The sequence below is a fragment of the Schistocerca nitens genome, chromosome 9 (genome assembly GCF_023898315.1).
Source record: "Schistocerca nitens isolate TAMUIC-IGC-003100 chromosome 9, iqSchNite1.1, whole genome shotgun sequence".
Taxonomy (NCBI): domain Eukaryota; kingdom Metazoa; phylum Arthropoda; class Insecta; order Orthoptera; family Acrididae; genus Schistocerca; species Schistocerca nitens.
Window position 1 is genome coordinate 133,467,470 of NC_064622.1, and position 22,669 is coordinate 133,490,138.

General features: G+C 38.6%; 2 protein-coding genes across 3 annotated transcripts in view; both read right to left on the minus strand.

Moving 5' to 3' along the window:
* LOC126203913 (ribonuclease P protein subunit p29) overlaps window positions 1-22,669 on the minus strand; it is a 155,734-nt gene that overhangs the window by 30,193 nt on the left and 102,872 nt on the right. Inside the window, exon 6 of one of the 2 annotated variants that reach the window (XM_049938303.1) lies at window positions 18,923-19,080. The exons of the other annotated variant lie outside the window; for it this stretch is intronic. The gene's annotated coding sequence lies outside the window, so the exon portion shown is untranslated. Of the gene's footprint in view, window positions 1-18,922; window positions 19,081-22,669 lie in introns of those variants that run through there. 2 annotated transcript variants of the gene reach the window in all.
* Window positions 2,630-5,335, minus strand: LOC126203910 (uncharacterized). Its single transcript, XM_049938299.1, has 2 exons — window positions 5,119-5,335; window positions 2,630-3,757 (listed from the first exon to the last, which is right to left on the minus strand). Exons 1-2 carry the CDS (start codon window positions 5,232-5,234, stop codon window positions 2,866-2,868), a joined length of 1,008 nt encoding a protein of 335 aa, XP_049794256.1. The 5' UTR covers window positions 5,235-5,335; the 3' UTR covers window positions 2,630-2,865.

Here is a 22,669-nt window from a genome sequence, read left to right on the forward strand (position 1 = left end):
GGTGAGCCCGAGCGTAGAGTATGGTGAAACATAGTTTGTGAAGCTAACGAAAGTTGTCGTCTGCCAGTTGGGCCTGTCCAAGCAGCATGCACGCTGCAAAAACTAAGTCCCCGGGGCCGCAGCACCGGGAGAAGTTCACTGCTACAGGGCACGCCTCCAAGAGCACAAGAGAGGCGACAGGCGGCCAGGTATATTCGACGCACCACGCGGCTTCCTCCGCCCTGATTGGCCGGGACTGAGAAACCCGCGGGGGCGGCAATGGAACTTTACAGAGTGTTGCTTGCTAAGCGACGCCTGGAACGGCGTTACCTCGTAAGCACATGAGGGAGGCGCGTGATCAAGGTGCCCTTCCTCGGTGCTGACTTCCTGTTACTATACTGTGGGACGAAAGAATTTACAGGCAGCTAACACTGCCGGTCGTGGCTTGGCCGCAATGGAAAAATGAAGTTACTGTTTGGAAGCTCATACAATAAAGTAAAATCCCCTACTTTCTGGCTCATCCTTTACACTCCTCCCCCTTCCATGGGAGCAGAGAACGTATATGAATTCGCTCAATGTAATTATTATTTAAATGCGAACAATTTTAGTGTACAAATCAAAGTAAACATCACTTGATTAAGAATGGCCCTCACGGAAGATGGCAGGGGTCTTAACCTATGGGAGGGTGTGGAGACTCTAACAGTCCTCCTAGGGGTCGCAAAGGGACTTACACACGTCAACAATATTATATGTTTTCAAAACAAGAACAAATATTAAGAAACATCAAAACAAAATTATAAGTGTGAACAAGTGTAACAAAAACGCAAATAACATGGTATGAATATTTCAAAGTAAATGAACGTTAAAAAGCATCACATTAGCGTGAACCTGAAAAAAGTGTCTTTGAGTGCGAAGGAATGGAACTAAACAAGTATCTTTAAGTATATTCAGAGATATGCAGAATTCACCACTGACGTTACAAGTGAGAAATACATTGTACAATAATAATAGTTTGAATGAATATATACTAAGATGGTATGTAAGCAGGAGATCCCGGGTTCGAGTCTCGGTCGGGGCACACATTTTCATCTGTCCCTGTTGACATACGTCAACACCTGTAAGCAGCTAAGGGTGTTCATTTCATTGTAGTTTCAATGGAGAATTTATGCAAAAAAAGTTTTTCTTTTTCCGTTTTGAATGAGATTCAGAGATACATTATCACCACTGGTGAGTCACTGCAACGGCGAGTGGCGTGAGGCGGCATGGTGTGTTGTCCTTAGGGCCGTGGCCAAGCCCGTGCACTGGAAATCAGTGCAGTGGGGTGTGAGGGGAGGACCACACGTTTCTAACACATTTAGAAAGGGAGTTATCACTAAGAGAACACTTCACTACGCTACACTAGTGTTTCCACATTAGTTGATATCACACTTGCACTCTTAAACTAAGGGAGGGCACATGCCTGATAGGTTCTTGTTTTCTCTCTCTCTTTTTTTTTTTAGGTCCATATCAGTACAACAATAAGAATAACAGTGACCGGGCTTATCGTGGCACTGGGTACAATGGTTGTATGTAGTTTAATGGCCGTTTGCCTTTCATTTAAGTGTGCTAACAGGCGATCACAAGAAATTTGTCCTTTTCCATGTTTTAACAGGCCATCAATTGACGCTAAGAGGTGATCATTTGATTTATTAGATAAAGCAGGCAAATCAGTTGACAAGGGAACCACGAATAAGCTTTCAGGTATAAAAAACACAAGTAAAGGAGTGCGAATACCAAGTGAGTAAGCAATAGTGGCATGAAAAGTTATTAGCGGCGGAATAACACTGCAATAAGAACTCCTTGGAACAAGGTAAGGCTAAAGGGTAACGTCGTGGTAGCATTAATAAGGGGGGTGGGAGTGCAGCAGCTACGATAAAGCAGCACGCTACAGGTGACTTCAAGGCTACACTTTAGGCTACGGCCACACGAGCGTTTTGTTTTTTTTTCTTTTTTTTTTCTTCCGCGCTCGTTTCTGCCGGCGTTCACGCCGACATTATAGACCACTGCGTGTTGAATGGGGCTGGGCACACGATGCGTTTTCGCACGCCGCGGGCCCTCAAACTTCGGCGATCACGCTGAGCGAAAGCTCTCGGGTGCATTCGTTCTGTGTGTTTTTCACGCTGGGCGCTGGCCACACGGGCGGGAGACACGCTGCGGCGGAGTCCGGAACCTCAGCCCTTTCCTCCGACGCTTACCGACAATTACCGAACTGAAATCGTGGCGATGCCAACATATGCAACAATGCGTGGAGCGGTATTATTTCAATAGGTATTTCATAATAAAGAACATATGCAGTCTAACAATGCGTGATGCGATATTATAAAAAGTAGGTATTTCATAATGAAGTAGCCACACATGTCTTATTTTTGGTTTTATAACATGTGAAATGCATGATAAATGTACGTGGTTTGAAAGCCAAAGTACGAGATTTTAGTTGTTTATGTACGAGGAAAAAAGTTCTATGGTTGGCAACCCTGCTCGGCAGCTCGCTGTTCAGTTTAAGGACTTTGCCGTCCTCGCTTCGTTGTCATTGTAGTAGTCTTCTTGTATTTTATAAAGTGCCAGAATGGAGCGTCTGGCCATTGAAATCACTATTATGGAAGTGCAGAAACATCCATGGCTGTACAATACAAGGGATCCGGAATACAAAATTAGAGAAAGAAAAAGAGAATCGTGGCGAGCAGTTACAGCGGCCGTTCTGGGAGAAAAATGGGATGGAATGGATAACAAGCAAAAATCAGATCCAGGTAATTACAGACAGTGAATATTTTATTAATTGCTATAAACAGTGTACAATGAAATTTATACATGAATAAAATGTTAACAAGCCAATACAAAAATTAGTCTTCATCCGAAGAAGTTTGCATAATGATCTTGCAATGGTACAGATCCTTGAGGGGAACAGAAGTAATCAGCCAAATGATCTTTGATACTTTTGCCACTGACCGTTCCTTTTGTCCCATGTGCCGGAATACTTTCCATTCTGCAAATCAGTGTGTCTTCAAAATTGTAACCATCATGTTGTCTCACAAAATTGTGAAGTACACAACATGCTTGAACAATAGTATCCGCGACATCCACGTTAACATCGACTGGACGATGGAAATATCTCCATTTATTGGATAAAATGCCAAATGCACATTCCACATAACGTCGTGCTCGTGACAGTCTGTAGTTAAACACTTTTTGTTTATTCGTAAGGTTTTTTGCGGGATATGGTCTCATTAAATGTTCACTCATCGCAAAAGCCTCATCAACCACAAACACACAAGGAATTTTCAGTCCACAGGGATCATTCGGAAGTGGCGCAGCTTCTGACAAATTCAAGGCTTGTTGGTAAAGTGTTTTACCCAATTCAGTTGCTTTGAACATATTGGAGTCTCCTTGACCAAATGCCGCTACATCTATGAATCTGAAACAATATTTGCTGTCTACTATGGCCATCAATACAATAGAAAAATACTTTTTGTAGTTATAAAATTCGCTGCCTGATGTCCATGGTTTAACGATTCTAACGTGTTTTCCATCTATGGATCCCACACAATGAGGAAAGTCTGCTGTCTTCTCATACTTGTCGCTGATATTCTTCCACTCTTCTGTAGTCGGGGGTTTCATATACTCCACTTTCAGCATCTCCCATTTGGAAGTGCAAGTATCTCTAATAATATCAGCAATTGTGGATCGAACGAGAAGAAACTCAAAATGCAGAGAACGCATCGAATTTCCAGTCCCCAGATGCCTGTAAAATTTGATTTGATCAGTTAGAAATGGTTGGGGAAAGCCAATGGATTTTCTCTTTATTTATGTTTCAGGAAATGGTTCTCACTGCCAAACGTATTTTTGTGTGCTATGCTACTTTATCGTGATTTTTTTCCATGTGTAAGGTGCTCTGTTGTCCTGTTGTCTTCATTGTAATATATAAAACCAAGAGGAATATTGAAATAATTGTCTGTCTTTATATATAGTTGATGGTGAAAGTCTGCAAAAACGTCGATCATTAGTTAAAAACTGCACATGGATTTATACATTATACTAAAGACAACACAAGACAGCAGTACCGGACAGCACGCAGAAATTCACTTGAAAATGGGAACCATTTCACAAAACACGTTGTGGAAAATATAAATGGAAAAAATCGTTCTTGGTAGTAGAAAAATTGTTTCATACACAAACCTGTTAAATGATTTCATTTTAAGTAGGAGAAATTAAATGAGCTCCAGGTAATTACATAAATCTACAATACTTTTATTCGTTGTCTTTTAGGGGTAGATGTTCAGAAACGGTGGAAAAGTATGAGAGATTCCTATACGAAATATATGAAAAGCTAAGGAAGAAGTGGTGATGCTGCTACGTCCAGCAAACCATATGTATTTTGTAAGCAAATGACGTTCCTTGAAGGAGTGCTGCAACAAAGGACGCAGGTGACAGTTACCCCTTACTGTCTGTGGATTAAAAGGTCACTTGTTGAACATAGTAGCTGTTTCAGTAGGTTTAATATGAAAGGATACTGTTTTAAATTATTAAAAAAAGTTATTTTTTCAGAACTGCTGGGAATATGAAAGCCATTGAGAATGACGACAGAACAGAGAGCGTACTAGCACCAGAACCTCGAAGTGCAGAAAATATTTCAAGGCCAAAACCAAAAAAGCGGAAACAAGATGCGTTCGAGGACGAAATTGTGAAGGTCTTAAAAGGGCATTTGGAACAACCTGCACGTCACGTGCCTGATGCGGATGAAATGTTCCTCATGTCGCAACTTCCTGTTATTAGGAAGCTTAAAACGGAGGACAAATTAGATTTTCAAATGAAATTCCTTCAACTTTTAAGGTCTTACACAATTCCGACGTCTTCACCTTCACCATCTTCACCGAGTGGCAACGCAATTAATCAGTCTTTTGTACATCACTACGAAAGCTGTTCGTCACAGTCCACAGAAGAAAGAGTGTCCACAGAAGAAAGAGAAGATGCTTTTGTGACACTTTTTGACTTGTAATTAAAAACTATGTTAGATCTTTCAGATCTAGATTTTTATCGTTGGCATAAACATTTTTAATTAATATTAATGTCTAAACAGAGAAAGAATTAAAAAATAAAACGTACCTTAAGGTTACTGCGAGTTTTTCTTCTGCACTGATACATTCCCTCATTTTCGTGTTCCTTTTAGAAGTTGTCTCTCCAATCATATTCAGAAGCATTTCAAATGAGTTAACCGACATCCTGTAGTATTCAAATAACTTGTCTGGATTTACCTTCAGTTTGTTGTGTAGAAGCACGAACTTTCCTTTAGTTGATCTGTCGCTTAATATGGGATGAATCCAGTATTTTTTTTTTGGGCCGTCGTTTCCGACGCCTATGTACAAGGCCATGTGGCTGCGCGTGTTGCGTGAATTCTGGCAGAAACGCACGTGGAAAAAACGCTCGTGTGGCCGTAGCCTAAAGTCGGCGTGAACGCCGGCAGAAACGCGCGTGAAAAAAACGCTCGTGTGACCGTAGCCTTTAGTCAGGGCGGCGCGCGGAAGCTACGCCAAAGCGACGGCTGGCTGCAGGGCGCGCGGCGTGAGAGCTGCACGTGGCAGCTGAGCGAAGCAGAAGCAACTGTCAAATGCCGCAGCAGCTCGCAGTAGAACTTCTGGACTGTAGTAGTGATTCATAAGATGCAGAATGAGCACATGAATGCAAATGTCACAAAAAGGGGTATAGCATTACTGAATAAAGGGAACAGATGTGCGTAATTGATATGGCTTATTCAACTATGACAGGTGACAGATACGTCACTATCCCATAACAAAGTTCATATAAAATCCATTTTAGCCCAAACATAATTGTTAAATAAACATGAAAATATAAAAAATGGCTCTGAGCACTACGGGACTTAACATCTATGGTCATCAGTCCCCTAGAACTTACAACTACTTAAACCTAACCAACCTAAGGACATCACACAACACCCAGTCATCACGAGGCCCCGACCCCGCCGGGAATCGAACCCGGGAACCCGAGCGCGGGAAGCGAGAACGCTACCACACGACCACAAGCTGCGGACAAAATATAAAAATGAAGTATACAAATACCATATTAAATTGCTGCATACGCTACATCAATAAGTAAACAAAGTTAAATGCCTCTTTGAGCTGACCGTCCAAGTGTAATAACATTCGCATAGTGAGTAGTTTCTCGTGCATAAATATATTTGCTGAACAACATGAAGTGAGATTGACAAAGAAAAATGGCACCAGTTTCGTGCAGAGAACAACAAAACTCGACGAGAATCTAGACATTTTCATAGTGGAAATGGAAAACGTAAGGAGTTGAATTAGAAAAGACTAAACTGAGCGTAATTTCTGAAAGACTTTTCCTTTATGAAAGTATAGTGCACAGCACATTGTTGACACGACGGTATCTCCTATTTAACTGTGTATACGACAAGGCTGCGATTCCAAGATAGCTGCAACTTACTTCTTCCTAAAACTCAACAGCTCAAAAAAAAACTTTACTGAACGACCAAATTCGCCGTCTTCATTTTCTCACCATTTGCGACTAAACTCGCCGTCTCTACAACTCCATGGTGCTGGCCTCATTGGGCCCAGCTAGTTGCTTACAACTCCATCTATCCTTGGTTATATCACAGTGTCCTGAGACACGTCATAGAGTTAAGTGCTACTACAGTAGCCCTTATTCCTTCGGAAAATACAATGGAAAAACAGTGTCAAAGAAGGCTCAAGTTTCGAACGGAGATTTCCGCTTACTGGCGGTTTAGCTGCGCGCTAGATGCGATTCACGTCTGATGGTGCCTGATCAGCTGTCGTCAGAGAGCACGGAACACTGTTTTTGTGAATTCTTCTTCGACATGGAAGAGTAAGGTCTAACTGTGTTAGTCCACATGAACTGAATAGTTTTGTGTTGGAATACGCCCAGATGCGCTGCTCTGTTGAAAGTTGACAGATGAAAGTGGGTAGGATGGACTATGCAGAATAACTGAAAAGTGAAGAAATGGCACAGACAGCTAAGGGGCCGCGTCACGTCAGGTAAGTGCCCTTGCGCGTATGGTTCTCTTGTTAATCCAACAGACTAGGTATATGGCCAAAGCTTGCTCGTTCTGTGGGCGTGAATCACTCTGTTTATGTTACCTATCACGGAGGTAGGCACGTGGTATGTCCCTCCAGACAAACATTCAAGTACAAATGAAATAAAACATTGTTACCTCTTAAATTACCATTCCAAAATAATTTCTTACCTAAGGCATCATTATTACTAAGCACTTAAATAATTGGCAATACTCGGGAACTTATTCTAGCATACTTGAAATCCCACAAAAATAATTATCCCCATCAGTCTAGTAACACAGTGACACATGTAAACACTATGTTGATACAAATACTAAATTACTGGTGCTGGCAGGCTCTAACTAAAACTCTCTAGACATTTGATAATAGGATAAATAAGACATGGACAAAATGAACAATGGTAAAAATAATACATGGACATAAGTAACTGGGCACAAGTAATTAGACATAAGAAATTGAACATAAGTAACTGGACACAAGTAATTGGCAACTCGTAGTGAAACAAGCAGTGGCAAAACCGCAACAAAAGCAAAAGTTCAAAATATTATTTCCTGTATTAACCCTTTCAGGCCTGGTGGTCACAATTGTGTACATAAAGTTTGTTCACTAATATTTCGCTGACAAGAAATGTCAGGTGCATCAAAACTCACTGTGCACATTTGTGTAGGTTTATTTAAGCCATGCTCCAGCAGTTGCTGCTCTCTTGTGAGCAGTCTGTGAACTATGTAGTAAAATATCCTCTTTGGTGTTGTCTCTCTGTGGGAAGCCATTACTCGTTGACTTTATTGCTGTACTAGTCACATTGTGGGTTTTGTTAATGAATGTTTTGTGCGGTTTCCTTCTTTTGGAAACATTACACATTCTTTCAGTGGAATTTTCAGTAATTTCATTCAGTTCATATTTGTGTTATGTACCAGGTAAATTTAATGTACGCATTTGTGTACAACAGGTCCTTAATGGTGTAAAATAGGAAATGTAACCTAAAATTTGTCTCAGATGTATCTGCATAGCGATGGTAGTTATGTGTGGTATTTTTTCAATAATTTCAGTACCAGCAGCAAGGAGGAGGAGAACTGACCAGTGCACATGATTTTATTTTATATTTCTGGATTTTGACTTACAAATATGGATAAGGAATATCTTTCTGTGGAGAAAGATAGGGACTTGATTATGGGCATAACTGAAAATGGGGACGTTTATGACATTAGTTTGAGTGCAGATGAGGATGACAGTGTACCACTTATTGAAAGGGAAGCTCCAAAAATAGTGAAACATGTTGGAGCAGATAAAGTGGGCGTGAATGATGTGTGTAGAAACACCATATCTGAAGATGACGGAGACGTGGTGGATGCTGAAATGAACTTTTTATGCAATGAAAACAACCCAGAATTGAATAACCTGTGAGAAAACATAATGGTGACACCTAAGAATCCATAAAACGCAAGTCTCTAAGTACCATGGCAGAAACATACAAAGCTCCAAATTTTGAAGAATCTGTCTTGTGTTCTCCAATACAATACTTCAAAAGATATATACCAGATGATTTGTTCACTAGCATGGCAGCACATACTAATATTTATGCATTACAAAAAGGCAAATCCTCATTCAAGCAGACAACAACTCAAGAACTAGAGGTGCTATTTAGTCGAAGTGGCCGTGCGGTTAAAGGCGCTGCAGTCTGGAACCGCAAGACCGCTACGGTCGCAGGTTCGAATCCTGCCTCGGGCATGGATGTTTGTGATGTCCTTAGGTTAGTTAGGTTTAACTAGTTCTAAGTTCTAGGGGACTAATGACCTCAGCAGTTGAGTCCCATAGTGCTCAGAGCCATTTGAACCATTTTTGCTATTTAGTTTGCATATAGTGACTGGCGCTTTGAAATTTCCCAGATTATGAATGAATTGGGATACAAGCCTGAAGGTAAATGTGTTTTGGGAAAACATGTCACGAGACAGATTTTTAGAATTACGAACAAATTTACACTTGGTGAACAATCTGGAGAAGCCACCTGAAAATAAACATAAATTTTACAAAGTCAGGCCAGTTTCCTATAGAAGAGAATATTTGTATGGACGAAGGAATTAATCCTTTCACTGGGAAGTTTTCTGCAAAGCAGTATGTCAAGGGGAAACCAAGCCCATGGGGAATCAAAGTCTTCATGTTGTGTGGAAAGAGTGGATTAGTGCATGATTTCCTTTTGTATCAAGGAACTAAATACCACATGCTGTAAAAAAAATTGGGATTAGGTCCTGCTGTTGTTTTAGGATTTTCTGTTCCACTCTCAAAAGGTAAAGGTCATAAATTATACTTTGACAATTTCTTTTCATTTTATCATCTGTTTCAAGTTCAGAAATCGCAAGGCATCAATGCAGCAGGTACTGCCCGTCAAAACAGATTTCGAAAGAACTAGCCTTTTTCAGATGATAAAACAATATGAAACAAACCAGAGGTTACTGTGAAGAAATCACTCTTTTTTAGTGTAAGATCAGTGTCCAGTGGGAAACTCAGCCAGGCAAGTACTAAAGATGTAAAAAAAGTTCAAGATACTCACAAAAGTAAAGTGAAAAATAATGTTAGTATATTTCATCAAAATATTGGGGGATTGAAGAATAAAATTGATGAGCTTCTGCTTTGTTTAGAAGATACAGAAACTGAGAATGTAATAGATGTACTATGCCTGTCTGAGCATCACATTGTCACTGATATGCAAAAGGTTAGCATCAATGGGTACAAATTAGCTGCACATGTAAGTAGAGATAATATGATGAGAGGAGGAGTTGCCATATATGTCAAAAGCTTCCACAGTGTAAAAAATTTAGAAACTAAAAAATTTTGTGTAGAGCAACATATGGAAGCATGTGCCACTGAACTTAAACTAAATGATGGCACTTTCATAATTGTAACAGTGTATAGGTCCCCCTCAGGGAACTTCCAGCCATTTCTAGAAAACTTGGATGCTTTGTTGTGCTATCTGTCAGACGGGGAAGCAAATTATCATTTGTGGGCATTTCAATGTTGACTCCCTGAAAGAGTGTAATAGGAAGAATGACTTTGTAGTATTACTCAGTTCTTTCAATTTGAGCTCCGTCATTGATTTTCCTACTCGGATAACAAAGAACAGCAGTACATTAATAGATAACTTTTTTATAGATCAAGATAAGTTTAAGGACATACCGTATTTACTCGAATCCAAGCCGCACTTTTTTTCCGGTTTTTGTAATCCAAAAAACCGCCTGCGGCTTAGAATCGAGTGCAAAGCTAGCGGAAGTTCTTAAAAATGTCGGTGGGTGCCGCCACAACTTAGTTCTGCCGTCGAATATATGTAGCGCTACACAGGAATGCTTTGTAGGCACAAAGATAAATACTGGCGCCAAAACCTCTGCGTCCGTAAATAAATTAAAAAAAAGGGTGTAAGACAAGCTTTTTTTCTCCGCGCCGAGTTTCGACCACTGCATTTTCATACATTATCCAACGAAGTAAACAAATTCCATATTGTTCATCTTCGAATGTAGCAGCATTTCAATGTACTACGAAAACCCGACTGGCAAGAATGTTTAGGATGTTTGTCAATATGGCCAACACTACGTTCTAAATTTTTTCCTATCTGTGAGAAGAGATGGTTGCTAATAGGAACTTTTATAAATTGTGAATCACATGCAGTATTCTCGTCACCATAAGAATAATACGAATATAAACATTTTGCCATGTATTGTTTCGTGTTTGCTGCTATCTGCCGGCCGCGGTGGTCTAGCGGTTCTAGTCGCGCAGTCCGGAACCGCGCGACTGCTACGGTCGCAGGTTCGAATCCTGCCTCGGGCATGGATGTGTGTGATGTCCTTAGGTTAGTTAGGTTTAAGTAGTTCTAAGTTCTTAAACCACAAAACTAGAGTGAGACAACAGCAAACGCGGAAGAATATACATATCATGTCATGTTTATATTCGTATTATTCTTATGCTAAACAGTGATACAGTCAGAAATGAAGCAAGGCAATTGACTAGATTTTTAAATCTAAGATGACTCTAATTTCTGTGCAGAATGTAATGTACTAAAGAGGCGCCTGCAAAGATTTTCAAACGGAGAAAAATTTTCGCTAAACTCTCGTTCAGAACATCTTCTATCATACGCGGTCTATTATTTGGTTCTTGTTGATCATTATCAAAGAAAGCAGCAGTGTAAGTAACAACAAGTAGCAGTCTCTTGCCATTGTTTTGCTAATGAGACGATTCCTCTCTTTTTTTTATTATTGTAAGCGGTGGTGGCGTGCACAAAAGCAAGCCATGCCGCGAGCGGCGACAGGCCGTAAACACGCAGTATCACAGTACGACAAACAATGCATGACACAGTACAGTAATGCATTTTCAGCGTAGAGTGACGTAAACACCTATAACAAAGAAAACTGCGCTTATCAGATCAAAGAAAAATAAGCAATCAATTCAAAGCAGACGAAGCACGTGAAAAAGAAAGGGTACCCGTATAAATACGGACGGAGCGCCTGACGCATAGCAATGGCTACCTGGTAAAGCTTTACTGCTAAGCTTACGACTCGAACCAAACTACTGTAGCTGTATCGTCATTCATTCGACCTAAATTGTCTCATATTACAGTGGACCAACTTTGTTTCGATTTGGAGACGCGGCCTAAAACTTTTCTCTCCCCTTGAATTTCGAGTCTCAAATTTCAGGTGCGGCTTAGATTCGGGAAATTTTTTTTCCTTGATTTCGAGTCTCATTTTTCGGGTGCGGCTTAGATTCGAGTGAGGCTTAGACTCGAGTAAATACGGTAAATGCTTATCCTGTTGAGAATGGTCTTTCAGATCATGGTGCACAGCTAGTTACAGTACATGACAGAGCTCCATGCAGTATATCAAACAGACTTTCAAAGCAGTGCGTTCAATTAACAATATAAATATTGCAAACTTTAGGGAAAGCCTGCAGCAACTAGACTGGGATGAAATGTATAAGGAATCTGATGCAAACTCGAAATATAACTTATTTCACGATACATTTTTAAGGGTATTTGAAAATTGTTTTCCCAAGAAAATAGTTAAACATAATTCCAAGAAAACATAAAAAACAATGGCTAACTAAAGGAATAAGAATATCTTGCAACCGTAAAAGAGAACTGTATCTAACAGCAAGAGGGAGTACTGACCCCGAAATTGTTCAATATTATAAAAACTATTGGCGGTACTAAGAAAAGTTATTAAAAAGTCCAGAAGCATGTGTATCATGTCTGAGATCAGTATCTCTGATAATAAAATTAAAGCAATTTGGAATATTATTGAAAGGGAAACAGGGCAACCAAGAGCACAGGAAGACTTTAGTGCCATAAAACTGAATGACAAGTGTACTAACAAACAATCAGAAATTGAAAATATTTTCAATAATCATTTTTTAAATGTTGTGGAGAAAATAGGATCTACATATTCACTAGAAGAGGCAAAAGGCTACTAATAGAAGAGGCCATACCTGTGCAGTTTGAAACAACTGTAATTCCACCAACCTCTCCCTCTGAAATCAGTAAAATAATAAACTCACCGAAAAGTAAAAGCTCTTACGGAATTGATGGCATTTCCAGCAAGGTACTTAAAGCTTGTTCCCCACAGATAAGTAGGATTCTCAGCCACGTATGTAATAGCTCTTTGGAGCAGGGTGTTTTCCCCGATAGACTGAAATATGCCATTGTAAAACCATTGCATAAAAAGGGGGATATGTCGGATGTGAACAACTACCGCCCAATCTCTCTTCTGACAGCTCTATCAAAAATTTTTGAGAAAGTAATTTATTCAAGAGTAGCCTCCCATATTTGTAAAAATAAAGTACTAACAAAATGTCAGTTCGGTTTTCAGAAAGGCTTTTCAACAGAAAATGCTATATACGCTTTCACTGATCAAATATTAAATGCTCTGAATAACCGGACATCACCCATTGGTATTTTTTGTGATCTCTCAAAGGCCTTTGATTGTGTAAATCATGGAATTCTTTTAGATAAGCTACATCATTATGGTTTGAGGGGGGCAGTGCACAAATGGTTTAATTCATACTTAACTGGAAGAATGCAGAAAGTTGAAATAAGTGGTTCATGTAATGTTAAAACAACAGCTGATTCCTCAAACTGGGGGGCTATCAAGTACGGGGTCCCACAGGTTTCGGTCTTAGGTCCTTTACTGTTCTTGATATACATTAATGACTTACCATTCCACATTGATGAAGATGCAAAGTTAGTTCTTTTTGCTGATGATACAAGTATAGTAATAACATCCAAGAACTAAGTGATGTAATTGTAAATGATGTTTTTCACAAAATTATTCAGTGGTTCTCAGCAAATGGACTTTCTTTAAATTCTGATAAACCACAGTATATACAGTTCCGTACAGTAAATGGCACAACTCCAGTAATAAATATAGACTTTGAACAGAAGTCTGTAGCTAAGGTAGAATTTTCAAAATTTGTAGGTATGTCCATTGATGAGCGGTTAAACTGGAAGCAACACATTCATGGTCTGCCGAAACGTCTGAGCTCAGCTACATATGCTATTAGGGTTATTGCAAATTTTGGTGATTAGAATCTCAGTAAATTAGCTTACTATGCCTACTTTCATTCACTGCTTTCGTATGGCATCATATTCTGGGGTAATTCATCGTTGAGTAGAAAAGTATTCATTGCTCAAAAACGTGTAATCAGAATAATTGCTGGAGCCCACCCACGGTCATCCTGCAGACATCTATTTAAGGATCTAGGGATCCTCACAGTATATATATTCACGTATGAAATTGTTGTTAATAATCCAGCCCAGTTCAAAAGTAATAGCAGTGTGCATAGCTATAACACCAGGAGAAAGGATGATCTTCACTATGCAGGGTTAAATCTGACTTTGGCACAGAAAGGGGTAAATTATGCTGCCACAAAAGTCTTTGGTCACCTACCAAACAGCATCAAAAGCCTGACAGATAGCCAACTAACATTTAAAATTAAGTTAAAAGAATTTCTAGATGACAACTCCTTCTACTCATTGGCTGAATTTTTAGATATAAATTAAGGGGGAAAAAAAAATTAAAATAATTTGTGTCATGCAATATATTGTGTAATGTAATATCTTGTACAGACATCTTTTATTAACCGACACGTTCGACATAATTACAAAGTGTCGTATTCATGATCTATGGAACAAGTATTAATCTAATCTAGTGCTGATGACATTACCATGTGTAAGTGGTTAGACAATAGGCCAGTTGTACTGTGTTCAAACTTTGTTGGTAAAAGGCCGGCCGCGGTGGCCGTGCAGTTCTAGGCGCTGCAGTCCGGAACCGCGGGACTGCTACGGTCGCAGGTTCGAATCCTGCCTTGGGCATGGATGTGTGTGATGTCCTTAGGTTAGCTAGGTTTAAGTAGTTCTAAGTTCTAGGGGACTGATGACCTAAGATGTTAAGTCCCATAGTGCTCAGAGTCATTTGAACCATTTGTTGGTAAAGGCTCAGTGGATGAAGTCGAGCATTGGGACAAAAAGCACCATAAATATGTGAAAGTAGAAATACCTGAAATAGTGAGAAGATATAATCATGCAATGGGTGGTGTGGATCTATCAATTGATAAGCTACTACAGAGTTTTCATCAGATCTCGAAAATGGCCTTTGCGTATAATTTTTCACGCTGTTGACTTTGCCGTCGTGCAAAGTTGGTTGGAATACAGACGAGATGCAGACAACATGTCTATCCCAAAGAAGAAGAAAATGGACCTTCTTTCCTTTCGTATCAGGGTAGCAGATGGATTGATACTGTGCCCAAAGAAAGGAAAGAAGAGGGGGCGTCTGTATGATGAAGGACTGGCTTCAGACATGAGAGTCATACCACGAAAAAGAGAATTACGACCAGCTACAGAGATACAGTTTGATTCCATTGACCATTTGCCTTTGCATGATGTAGGAGCTCCAAGTCGCTGCAAATTTCCAAAATGTGCAGGGCGTTCAAGAATTCAGTGCAGAAAATGTAAAGTACATTTGTGTCTCCAAAAGGACAGAAATTGTTTTTTTGAGTTTCATACTAAACCTTAAAATCAGGTGTTGACCATTGTTGTTTAAACAAGAATGTAATATGGAATTATTTTTATGGTTTCCTCTGTTTTAAAGTGAAATAAAGAGTGGCATAATTGATCTGTACTGTTAACCTCCTTAATGTATGACATGAAGCTCGAGACCTGATGAACACAATTAAATATCTAGAAAAGTAGAGATCATACAAAATTTTTACTTAGAAAAATGTTGTCAGGAGACTCACCTGAATGTAAAAATGATGTCAGACTTTTTTTTACAAGTAAATAAAAAATCAGGTCTGAAAGGGTTAAATCCAGTGATTATTCAGAATGATTTAAAACAATCATCTGTCCATTCCCCATAATTAAAAAAGAATGGTATGTGGCTGTGGAATCTTTTCCTGCACATACTTGTCTCGACGAACTACTTGCAGCTTCTGAAATAACATGAATAACTATTTATTTATTGCTTTTTCATCTACATCTGTTTATTGAGCTGATATACTGTCTAGGTGCTGGCATGTAACTGTTTCCTGACATTAGATACCTAACAAGTGTTTTGAACACATTATTACGTCATTAAAGAGTAAAGATTCCCGTTGGTATGCTGAAATTTCAAGTAGGATTATGAAAACAGGTCACCATACATTAGTTCTGCAATTGGTCATCTGTGCAATGTGTCTTGGAAGTGTTGTCAGTTTCCTGACAGACTGATATACTCATTAGTAACAGCATTTTATAAAAAACAGTGGAAAAGATAACACACTCAGTTACCAGCCAGTGTCTTTTCCACCAGCGTTTTCAAAAGTTTTTTGAGAATGCAATGTATACGAGAGTACTGGCATATTTCAGAACACATAATTTGTTGTCAGACTCTGAGTCTGGCTTTCAAGTAAGGAGTATCTACAGAAAACGCTATTTAATATTTTACGTGTAAGACGCTAGCAAGGCTAAATAATATTCACAGGACAGTGGCTGTATTCTCTAATTTAACAATAGAATTTCACTGTGTGGACAATGCAGTACTTTGCATAATGGGAAAAACTCAACAATGGTTCCCTTCATATTTGAAAAGCAGGAAGCACAAGGTTGTCTTCCAGTGTAAACAACAGGGAAGATGTTTGTATCTGACTGGGGCCCTATGAAGTAGGGGGTGCTACAGGGTTCTGTTCTGCATCTGTTGCTTTTCCTGACACGTAACTACAATCTGCTACAAAACATGACAGATGACACAAGTATTATTTTGAAAGACATGGAATGTAATATAAATGATAGGGCTAATAGGGTAGTTCATAGAACAGATTAGTACTTAATTGCAACAAAATACAATGTATATGATTTCTGACATGGTCCTCTTGCATAAGTGAAATTTTGCTGTGTGAAGGTGGTCAGTCAGCAAAGTTAACCATTCTAAATTCCTAGAACAGAGGGTAGATTGATGGTTTCTTGGAAGTATCCATGTTCAAAATTTTGTCCAGAAACTGAATCCTGCCATCTTCTCTAAAATAATGATTTTGTCTATCTTGCTCACTTTCATGCTATTATTTCACACTGTACTATATTTTGGGACAGGTCTGTTTACTCACCAAAACTATTCTTAGCGCAGAAAGGGATGATCAGACTGATCTATGGTAGAAGTTTGCAAACTTTGTTTGGGTGACAGAGAACTGTAAATCTGTCATATATGTACCAAATATATTCCACCATGGAATTTGTTGTTGATAATATTGACTCATTCAGAAAAAAAAACTGCAACATCCATTTAAAAAAAAGTGTTTCTTATGGCACACTTCTCCTATTCTGAGCTCGAGCTTCTCACAGTAGTTGAGAACTTTTCTCTGTAATGTGTTAGTTGTTTGTATACTCCCATTTTTTGTTTTAGTATGCTGTTGTATACTTGTTAGTCAGCAATCTGTAAATTATATACTGACGTATTCCGTGACCAAATAGCTTGGTCTTATGGAACCTGATAAACAAAACTCATACTGTTTGCCAGTATATTATTTGGTATATGTTGTACAACTTCATCAGCAGGATAGTTTTCTATATAGGAATTCTTAAAAGAGTCACTTTTTACTTGTTTCACTCAACTGGATATATGGGACAACTGTACTGTTATTGAGATTTTGTTTTGGGTGGTTTACTGCTATCAGAAAGTCATATAAAAAAAGTTGATTACAATATTTATAGTGTCTGTTCTTGAACATTGTCTGTTGTTTAATATTCAACAACTATGAAATGAACAATAGAATTTAAATATGGCTGCACTTCTCTTGAAGGTGCTCCACATGAAGGACATCCCAAAACTGCAAGCATGTATGAAAACATCAACAAAGTATGCTATGTGTTATATGTTGTATGAAATAGTTGATGCATAGGTATATCACAGGAAAGAGTAAATAATTTAAGGAGTGTAACTGACAACTTACCGAATAGTGGAGATTTCGAAAGGTACCATACACAACAATGAGAACGTTGCTAGTTTTCGGACAAATGTTTTTCCAGAGCTACATAATACACACACACACACACACACACACACACACACACACACACACACCTCTCTATATGGCCAGCTGGTCTACAGTATTATTTTGGACACAGCGATGGGGCAGTTACGAGACAGATTCATTAACATGGACTTCTTGTTATTTTTGAACTTTTCAATCCACACAATTTTGATCACCATAAACAGTTTTCCCCTGAACTTGCATTAAATTCACCGAATCAGTTTTCAGCTTTCCTGTTTAAGCTCATGGCTAGTGGTTACTGATATTGCAGGATAAATGTCATAAAAGTGTATGAAATCAAATGAACACCAAAACAGCATGCTGTAAAATTGAGAACTCAAATTTTATTTTGTCCATTCCTAAGACCAACGCCTCAGTAGAGAGAACTTTTTCAGCCTTGAAAAGTACGAAGTGTGTGCACACACATTAATACCTAACAAATATGGTTCCATTGTCAATTGAAAAAGATCGGTTGCAACTCAGGTACTAACTAAGGTTTTACAACACAGTGATCAGAAAATTTGCCAAAAAGGAGGAGGAGGAACTATCTTCACTATGTACAAGAGAATTTTAAATTTACACATGACATTTTATTTTTTTCTAACTGCTTACCCTAATAATAAGTATGGTACATGCCACTGGTAGAAATATAAGCAACTTCCAACTTAAGAGCACATCAACATCATCAGTGCTGAATAGGTTTATGAAATTTGTCAGCCATAGTGTGTACAGCTGGAAAAAAATTCAGCATTTTCATTTTTACAGCTGTCATTTGATCATTATTTCTTGTAAATTTAATCACTAGTTCTTATTTTAAATGAACAAATTGAAACAATGTCATAGGATGAAAATTTTGATACTGGGTTTCAGTAGATGATGCATCAGAGAATATGGTAAACGTTTGAGGATGCAATGAAACTTTGAATTACAACAACCAAGCTAGACAGTAAATACCCAAATAAGATGCTTTTCTGGTGGAAATTACAGCAGCATTGATTTCTAAACCTTTGTAGGGTGGTATGCTAGATTTCAGCCATTCTTGCTACTAGTGCCTTGACTGAATGCAATTTTAGTTGTCCAGTGGCTGCCATTCTACGTACACTCAATTACTTCACCAGATTTTTTTTCACTAACATAGATTTCATGCTGGGAGCTTACAAGAAAGATTACATTCCTGCATAAGACTTACGTAGATCAGCCTGTTCCAACTCTGTCCCATAGGGCACAAGCACCTGTCAGCTCATGCACAGATAGCAAACACTACCATTCTGATGGCTCTATTGCTGTGCATTCCCACCTTGTTCTGTTGCATGTGTAAGCCTTCTATACACCCCTGCCTTTGGTTTCTTGCTCGAGGCATACAGTCACGTAATTTATGATCTGGCTGCACAAACATTAGCCTTTTGCCTACCTCTTGCTTCCGGGCACTCAGCTTGGATCCGAGCTCTTCAGGTGGAACACCCTGATATAAATGATATATTTTATGTTAGTCAGGCCTATAATCAATGTACATTTCTGAACATTTTTCATTAAATCTGCTGTACACAAATGCCCAAGTACATGTGACTGAGTAAACCTCAACACTCTTGGTATGACTACACACTTGTGTATGTTACAAGAAACTGTATGACCTTAAAAGCTGAGAGGAGCACTGCAATGCAGATACAAATGTAGACTTAATATGGAGTGCACGTTCAAACCTGGGCCTGGACTTAGTTGCAGCCCATGAGCTGTGATACATCAACCTGTCTGGTCCAGCCCAGTGTGTTGCACTGCACAGGCTCATGGGATGGGCCAGTGTGGCACGCCAGCAAGCAGCCAAAAAGCCCGCCTGCATTGTGCTGCTGTGGGATAACACCCTGCAGCGCATGCATCTGCTGCTAACACTATCCTTAAACCTAATTTTTCAAGTGATTTAACACTTTCTGCTGAGTCTTCAGTCTTCCTTTGTGTAGGTTAGTGCTGAAAGATTACTATGGATCAATGGAATGGAGTTAATCTTAGGTGCATTTCAAACTAACTTCAGAATGGCTTGCAGAATATTTAAATCTCACTGACACTTTCAAAAAAGTCCTTAGTGTCTAAAAATTGCTATCATTTCAAAAATTTCCTATGGAAAATTAAGTAAAAAAATGGTCTCCTACACGAGAATTTTTCCAAATCTACAAGTGACACATATTTCGACAGTTCAACACCAAGCAGTGAAAAAATATTCAAAGTGTGGAACTTTTGTATCTCTGCATTAACTGCGCAAAGAAACCTAAGTCGAGGTTTAACAGCCATGGAGTCATCTCTTATGTAAGTGACATAGAATCAGCCTCTCACATACAAAACTAAATCTCTCTACTATGGAGGGCACACCTAAAGTTTTACTGAACAGTTTCTTTATTACTTTACTGATATAAATCACCTGAAACTTCTCAAGCATGCTCCAATCAAACAACATTCGCAATGCTGAAACTGTTTCACTTTTTGCAAGCTAAAGGCATCTATGAGCTTGAGAAACAAATAATATAATTTTTCTATGTAGTTCATCATCCACAAATTGCAATATACCGGGTGATCAAAAAGTCTGTATACATTTGAAAACTGAATAAATCACGGAATAATGTAGATAGAGAGGTACAAGTTGACACACATGCTTGGAATGACATGGGGTTTTACTAGGAGGGGGGGGGGGGAAAGAAGAAGAAGAAGAAGAAGAAGAAGAAGAAGACAGATGGCGCTTCATCTGATCAGAATAGCAATAATTAGCATAACAAAGTAAGACAAAGCAAAGATGATGTTCTTTACAGGAAATACAGGAAATGCTCAATACGTCCACCATCATTCCTCAACAATAGCTGTAGTCGAGGAATAATGCGGTGAACTGTACTGTAGAGCATGTCCGGAGTTATGGTGAGGCATTGGCGTCGGATGTTGTCTTTCAGCATCCCTAGGGATGTCAGTCGATCACGATACACTTGCGACTTCAGGTAACCCCAAAGCCAATAATCGCACGGACTGAGGTCTGGGGACCTGGGAGGCCAAGCATGACGAAAGTGGCGGCTGAGCACACGATCGTCACCAAACCCCATTTCATTTCCAGCATGTGTGTCAATTTGTACCTCTCTATCTAAATTATTCCATGGTTTATTAAGTTTTCAAATTTATACTGACTTTTTGATCACCCAGTATTTAATCTCAGTTTGAATTTGTAACTACATAATTTTGAGAACTCATCAAAACCTGAAAAAAAAAATGAATAAAATAATTCTTATTGTCTCATTCCAATACTTCAATATCTGTGGTTTACATCACCATTAGCTGATACTAAGCACCATGTTTACACAGACGCAGATTTGAACCAGTGTTGTCCTGAATGCGAGTCCCGCGTGCTAACCACTGTCAGTCCAATAGAAGAATGACCATGCTGGAGGAAACGGAAATGACATTCAAGATGTATGTCATGCTGCACATGGTGCACCAATATTAGTGATAAAATGCCCGTTCTGAGAAGTGAAGGGCAGGGGGAGGGCACATTTTTTAACTTTAAAATACTTATTATTTTTGTTGCAATCCACATAAATGTGGACACCCACTATATACTGATAGTAACATTTATTAACATATTTCTCTTATACAGAGCTTCTTCCTGTCCTTCCTCCTACCACCACACATTGTGCATAACCACACTGGATGTTTTAATATGATAAAGGCATGGAAATTTGTTTCATTGGGTATCAGTCTCTATATTCTACGTTGTTGTGTGGTATCAATAAGCTCGATTTATCTTTTTTCTACATAAAATTCAGACAAATCATTATTGATATACTATTTAAGTAAATATTCTATAAATAACAATTATGCATGTTACCCTGTCATATCCCAAATTCAGCTATTATTAATGTTTTTTTTAATTTTTTTATTACAATTTAAAATTAAATTGTCTCAATTACTTATTTTATTTTATAAAATTAATTTTTATAATTTCAAATTACTGGCACAAGAACAAAAAAAGATTATTTTTTTAAACTCAAATTTCTGTACGTAATATCTCTGAATTGACTGTGTACAGTTTCGGGTACGAACAGGTTACCAGATGTCCAGATAAATCCAGCTATGTCCCCCTTCTTATCTCTTTGTTCACATCTGGGCGGATTTTTACATTGTCCTTTTTTCACAAAGTTGACCGTAATAAAATTATATTTGCTGTCATTCATGATCTAGTGCTGTTTTCTCAAATACCTTATCTACAGATGGCAGCAGGATTATCAATTTTATTGATTTTCCACAACTGATCATCGATTGATCCGCAAGTGCGTTCCACATTTTCAGTTCTGGTTCCACCTTGTCTTGGCTTGGCATTATACATGTGTTTCATGTCATGTACTCAGGACTCACGTGTGAGTGTGATTTGCTCTTTATTGTAATCAAGTGAGTTTTATAAAGTATCTGGCAATGCCTAAACACAAGGGTACATTCTCAGATGTTCTTTCTTACAGATATCCTGCCTTCAAGCATGGGAGAAATGAATTTGAAACTGAATGTAAAATATGTGGTGCTCGAACTTACATCTTAGTGGCCAAAAGATGTAAGAAATAGCTTAACAGATTGTTTTATTGTCATAGTTTTATTTCATGGTTTCTTTGTCAATCAATTTACTTCTGTGAGAAAAACTGGTGATAAAATTCTCCAGTTCTGCACAGAATACATAAACATCATTTAATATGATTTAATGTTATAAAATAAAATGTATGTCACTGTGTCACTGAAATATTTTAAATTTCTTTTACTTGGTGGCCAAGATCTCGATCATCACACATTTCATTTTGGAATCATATTACCACTCAGAAGCATAAGAAAAATCTTCAGGCTTGCAGTTCAATGTCTAGGACACACACATTATTTCAGCAACAGTGATCTACTTCTGCTTTAAGTCACCAAGTTCTTGCTGGAGAAAGAGCAATAGCATTCCATAATGTTAAGCATTTTAGCTTCGGTCAATGGATTGAATGCCAAAATTTAATAAAGTAATTTGTTTCAGATGTTGCTAAAAAGATCTCCTCAGC